Source organism: Lipotes vexillifer, unplaced genomic scaffold (genome assembly GCF_000442215.2).
Source record: "Lipotes vexillifer unplaced genomic scaffold, Lipotes_vexillifer_v1.1 scaffold534, whole genome shotgun sequence".
In the NCBI taxonomy this organism is placed as follows: Eukaryota; Metazoa; Chordata; class Mammalia; order Artiodactyla; family Lipotidae; genus Lipotes; species Lipotes vexillifer.
The window spans coordinates 2,965,798-2,972,071 of NW_006787833.1; the positions used below are offsets into that span (position 1 = coordinate 2,965,798).

The 6,274-nt window shown below is 44.1% G+C and overlaps 1 protein-coding gene across 2 annotated transcripts in view; it reads left to right on the forward strand.

The window, feature by feature from the left end:
- The window catches only part of FAM107B (family with sequence similarity 107 member B), a 222,330-nt gene extending 216,652 nt beyond the window's left edge, over nucleotides 1–5,678 (forward strand). Inside the window, exons 4-5 of one of the 2 annotated variants that reach the window (XM_007460892.1) lie at nucleotides 3,557–3,707; nucleotides 4,686–4,814. In XM_007460892.1, the coding sequence (XP_007460954.1) occupies nucleotides 3,557–3,707; nucleotides 4,686–4,802 (268 nt within the window). In that variant the 3' untranslated portion in view covers nucleotides 4,803–4,814. Of the gene's footprint in view, nucleotides 1–3,556; nucleotides 3,708–4,685 lie in introns of both variants that reach the window. The other variant, XM_007460893.1, reaches the window with a different exon arrangement.
- The last annotated feature ends 596 nt before the right edge of the window (nucleotides 5,679–6,274 follow it).

Consider the following 6,274-nt stretch of genomic DNA (forward strand, 5'->3'; position numbering starts at 1 on the left):
CGGCCATGGCTCACGGGCCCAGCCGCTCCGCGGCATATGGGATCCTCCCAGACCAGGGCACGAACCCGTGTCCCCTGCATCAGCAGGTGGACTCTCAACCACTGTGCCACCAGGGAAGCCCTGCTTTCACTTTTTATCTTGCATGTATGTATATAACACCTGACCTCTTTTTTTTTTTTTTTTTCCAAAGAGCACATATTAATTTTAAAAATTGGCTTGGTCCACTGTGATAGTCATGAGAAGCAGTTCGGGAATAACTCTTGGTCCCCAGGTCATAAGCAGTTGTCAATCATAAAGGGATTGAAAGTTCTTGTTAATTGAATTGATTAAAGAGAATCAACGTCATGCAGAGACTGATACTGTAATTTTTATGAAATTTGGAGCTTATTTCTGTCTTGCTATCTCTGCAGCCTGATCCAGTTTTAGACTCAGAGAATCACATAGGCAGTGCTTGACTTTTTCCATTCAGCATAGAAAGTTAAGTGAGCTGCTTGATAAAATATTAACTAAATTTGTATGACTTCTTGACTATTATAAGTGAAGGACATTTATCATATAAGCACCATTTTCCTGAGTTTTGTGTTACTAAATATTTTATCTTACTGCACCACTGTGTAAAATCTTTGAACACGAAACGCATACCGTATATTAGTTAAACCCATTCACGTGTTGTGATAGAATGCCAGCTTAATGCGTCATACATCAGAGTTTGTTCAACAGCTTTTGCATAAGCCAGAAGCACTTAATAAGGGTTGAAGTTAATTTCACCAGTGAATTATAGTTTGAAATTTAAATTATGCAGGTAGCTAAATTCTTAATCCTAAAATTTAAATCCCTTAACTCTGTCTGTACTGTCATCCTGAGACTTTTTAATAGTCATGAAACTGCGTGGGTCTTTACTCAGATTATTTACAAACATTTTCCAGTGCTCAATGACACTTAAGTCTACTGGAGTGAAGTACCATTAGCAACTTTTCTTATTGCACTGAGTAAGACTTAATTTCCAGAATAGTCTGTCTATACTTCTGTCCTCCTCATACGATCTTAATAACTGTGAAATAAGTTGTAAATAGCAAAAATAACCCATCTCTTTTATTTCACTGGAAATATGGCTGAACTTAATATTTCTTTCTGTTTTTTTTTTTTAATCTATTTATTTATTTATTTATGGCTGTGTTGGGTCTCCGTTGCTGCGCGAGGGCTTTCTCTAGTTGTGGCGAACGGGGGCCACTCTCCGTTGCGGTGCACGGACTTCTCATCGCAGTGGCTTCTCTTGTTGCGGAGCATGGGCTCTAGGTACGCGGGCTTCAGTAGTTGTGGCACGTGGGCTCAGTAGTTGTGGCTCACGGGCTCTAGAGCACAGGCTCAGTAGTTGTGGCATGCAGCCTCATTAGTTGTGGCTCGCGGGCTTCAGTAGTTGTGGCTTGCAGGCTCTAGAGCACAGGCTCAGTAGTTGTGGCACACGGGCTTAGTTGCTCCGTGGCATGTGGGATCTTCCTGGACCAGGGCTCGAACCCGTGTCACCTGCATTGGCAGGCGGATTCTTAGCCACTGCGCCACCAGAGAAACCCCTCTTTCTGTTTTTTTAAAACCGAAAGTTCTGCTAATGAAAATTGGGAAAGGGAAGACATGTATGTTATTTTAACTCTGTGTCCTTTATCTTCAGTGATGGAATCTACTGATCTTTACTCTGTAAACAGCAACTTTTCAAAATCATTTATTATGATCTTAAAAAGAGGTAGAGAGGAGAGATGCCAGAATTTTTAAAAATCACCACTAGATAGATGTGGAAGTGTGACACTGAGGATTATTTTACGGATGTGATAGGGTGAACTTGAAAGAGATTGAGGCAAGGGTGGTGTTGAGATTCTTAGAGCCAGAGCACGTTTCGGAAATTCTTTCAGTTAACGGCAACTCACATGACTCCTAGTTGATTAGTCGCATTAGCTGATTGAAGTAGAGTGGAGAACAGCCACGGAGGTCGACGGGCCTGATCTGCAGACTCCCGGGTGTCATCAGCAAGGTCAGCAGGCGTGTGGGAAGGCGCTCAGGCCACCTCGGTGGTCTGAGGCTGCTTCAGCAGCACCGGTTTCCCGCAGCCCAGAAAAGCACCGGTGCTGGTTGGGGCCACGTGTGTGTGTGTGGACACGTGTGATGACATTGTCACTCACCCCCTGGGCTGCCTGGCAGTGATAGCGTTCTTCCTGTTCTGTGGCTTTTTTCTTTTTTTTTTTTTGCGGTACGTGGGCCTCTCAATGTTGGGGCCTCTCCCGTTGCGGAGCACAGGCTCCGGACGCGCAGGCTCAGCGGCCATGGCTCACGGGCCCAGCCGCTCCGCAGTACGTGGGATCTTCCCGGACCGGGGCACGAACCCGTGTCCCCTGCATCGGCAGGTGGACTCTCAACCACTGCGCCACCAGGGAAGCCCTTTGTGTATTTTTTTGTTTGTTTCTTTCTTTTTCTGTTTCTTTTTTATTGTCAAAGTTGATAACGAGTTGAGATGACTCAAGGGCTAGTGGAGACTGGCTCGAGAGAGAGAGGATGGTGAAGAGGGGGAGCCCGGACTAGAGAAATCCTGAGGAATTGGCCGAGGACATGGAGACCAGGCAAGTCCCAGCTGACCATTAACATAGACGGAAATCCCACCTGCGAAAATGCCGGTGAACGTCGTCCTTCGCCTGACCTGCCTCAGACATTTCAGATGAGGGTTGCTAGGGAATGGCCCGAGTTTGGGTTTTGTTTCACCCCATTTGAAGGGATGGCAGCCTGATTGATCTCTCCCCAATGTCGAGGTCCCCTGAAGCCTGACTTCCGTGTGTTGTCAGCAGTTGAAATGGTTCCAGAGCACTGGGCTGGGATTCGGGATCCAGGTTCTCCAGGGCCATGCCCCTAGCAATGATGGAACCTTGGACGTGCCTTTTAGATGTGCAAGAATCCTCTCCCAAGTCTGAAACGTGAAGGGTTGGAAGAGGTTTCTGGGCCATTTAGTTGTTGAAGTTTCTGTGCTAGCTTCTCTCAAGGCTGCATGTAGTACTTGGGGTCAGGGCCTCGAGCCTGGGAAGCTTCAACATCTTCCTCTCCATGGTGGGTGACCGTCCCACCCACCGAATGAGCATGCTGTTCCCCACCTTCCCCACCCAAACCTCCTGCACTAACCTCCCTTGCATGAGCTAGCGTCTGGCATACGGTAGGCACTCAGAACGATTTTATCAAGTGATGGGTTTTGCTTACCGTTGGAAGGCGTTCTTGCCCTTTCTTTCATGCTCATGGATTTCTGAGGCCCCCAATGTCGACTGTTAGCTGATGGTAGGCATCACAGTCATGTTAGGTCACTAGACCCCTCTTCTGTGGTTGACGCCTAAAATTTCTATTCATGAAAGATGCATCCATTAGATTAAAACTTTTAAATGTTGTTAATGCTTTACATATGTTTTTAATTAAAAAATTTTATTTTTACTAGTTTTAATTAAAAAAAGTTTTTTGAAGTATAGTTGATTTACAGTGCTGCATTCATTTCAGGTGTACAGCACAGTGATTTGTTAATGTTTCTTTGCAGAGGACTTGCCCCTCAGAATAAGCCAGAGCTGCAGAAAGTGATGGAAAAGAGAAAACGGGATCAAGTAATAAAGCAGAAGGAAGAGGAAGCACAAAAGAAGAAATCTGACTTGGAAATAGAGCTATTAAAACGGCAGCAGAAGTTGGAGCAGGTAGGGGTGATTGGGGTGAAAGGTGTTTTTTTGGTTGTTGTTGATTAAGGGGTACAGTATATTGATTTGGTACATTTGTATCGCAGTATGATTGCCATCATAGTGCTAACTCACACCTCTGTGGCATCATATAATTATCATTTCTTCTAGTGGTGGGGACAGTTAAGTTCTAGTCTCTTAGCAACTTTCACGTTTATAATCGTTTCGTTGTCGATAATCCCCGTACTGTGTATTAGGTCTCCAGGACTTACTTCTCTGCTAGTTGCAAGTACGTACCCTTAAATAGCATCTTTCCCATTCCCCTAGCTAGTCACCATTTTACCCTCTGCTTTTACGATTTCACTGTTGTTAGATTCCACATGTGAGAGAGATCATACAGTACTTGTCTTTCTCTGACTTATCTTGTCCTGAGAAATAAAGGATGCTGGAACAAGCAGAATTTCCCAGACACGTCGGATGTAAATGTTTTTATACCATGAAAGGAAAAGCTGAGACAGGTGTCCGCAGATGGACTAAAATACACTCAAGATAAAGGGGAAGGATTCTGTTGAGAACCTACAAGGGATTCAGGAGGCAAAGCCAAAACCAGGGAATATCACAGAATGCACAGCCCAGTGCTGGGAGCTCAAGCATTTGAGTGAAGTTCAGCTTCACTTAAGACTGTGGAGCAAGTGCGTGTTGCCCTCGGCTCCTGTTTTAAGTCTTAGCCTTAATCTTTAGGCTCTCGTCGTCCCTCGGTATTTCAGCAACAACCAGTCAGCTGCTGCTCCTGTACAGAATTCTTACCCCAGCTCCTAGATCCAGGCACATATGTAAAAATATAAATATAAATATATTTAAAGCGGAGACCAGGAGAAACTTCCTTCTGTTGGGAAATGAAGTCGTTAGGGACTTTGGAAAGAGGAGCAGTGTTTTTGGAAAGCCTCTCCATTTGTAAATGATTTGTAAATAATTTTCCTGTTTCTGAATTCTGTTTAGCTTGAACTTGAGAAGCAGAAATTGCGAGAAGAGCAAGAAAATGCCCCAGAGTTTGTGAAGGTTAAAGGCAATCTCAGAAGAACAGGCCAAGAAGTGGCACAAGCCCAGGAGTCGTAGGTCCAGGCTGCAGAGACCGTGCACCAGCCCAGCGCACACAAAAAGTGTGTGCAGGGGCCTCCCCAGTACTTAACCTCAGGGCCAAAGCCCCTGGAGAGAATCCCAGCCAGCAGAGAACTGTCACTTTGAAAAGTGTTTGGTTTTGGTTTTCCTACCATCCGGGTTGGATCGGTTACACCTGTGACTGTTGCAGTTCCTATTCGCCAAATGAAGGACGTTGCCCAGCACTTAAGTTGGGATAATGGACCTGTGTGTTCAAAGACTTAAAAAATAACAACAACAAGAAAAAAAGGAAGAGGACACTGGCATAAATTCCTGAGAGTTGCACTACTTGGTTTTTCTTTCAAGCCAAGTTGAGTGGGGCACAGAGCCTTTTTTCTTTTCAAATGTAAAGAAAATGTGTTTCGTTCTTCCTTTAGTTACCCATTCAGTAATTTAGATCGCGCAGAAATGCGTTTGATCTGTTATATCCACTGTTTGTAAATTCTGTTTTCTTGTCTATTTACACTTTTGCCCACGTTAGGCTTAACACCAGAGAATGTTAATATTCATGTTGAACACAGTTCTTACCTTTGTCGGCATTAAGATTCAGAAATAGAGTGAGGAACTTTAAAAATGTGGGAACAAAGAAATATATAAACAAGACTACGTAAACGTCTGTCTTGATCTTATTTCCGTTCCTGTTGGTTCCCTGATGCTTCACGGTGACCTTCTACTTCGGGGAAGGTCCACCATATAAATCCATGTATTGCTGTGATAACTGTTAGGGGGTTGGTTTTGTTTTATTTTGTTGTTACGTTTCTTGCTCAGCCACACCTTTTATGTGAAATAATCTCCCAGTCCTTCGAGGAATAAAAACTAGTCCGTATAACCCAACCTCAGTGTCAAAAGTAGAAGGTCCAAATCTTTTGGTTTCTCCTGAGAGCAGTATGGGGAAAGCTCCCATGTGGAGCTGTGAAGGAAGAGTTCTTTGGGTATTTTAATGTGAATCAAATGTAGATTGGTCTCAAGGAGGCCCATTGGGAAGATATATAGCATTTATACATTTTTAATATTATTTGAATCCAACCTTTGAAATTTTCTGATTAATGATCACCTAGCTCTTTGCCCTTTCTTCTTGTGAAGAAAGGCTATCTCACCACTACCTTAGTGATGGTGATGCGTTGGTAAGGATGATGTTGTGACTCCTGTTGATCTCTCAGGAACAGCTGAGGGGAAGGGGAGGCTGCTCAGTTGGTGCTCTCCAGCTGGCATGCTATACTCCACGTGTGAACCCTGCGTTACCAACTACAGCCAGATTCTTAACGCAAAATCCCTTGTCTATTGCCGGGATGGGCAGGGGAACGTTCTTCTTGGGGTGGTCTAGAAGAATTTGTGTGGATTCAGTATGTTCTTTGTAGAAACGGTTTAGCCGGTAATTCCTACATTGGAGGCTCTTCTTTTTTTTTTTTTTTTTTTTTTTTTGGGCGGGG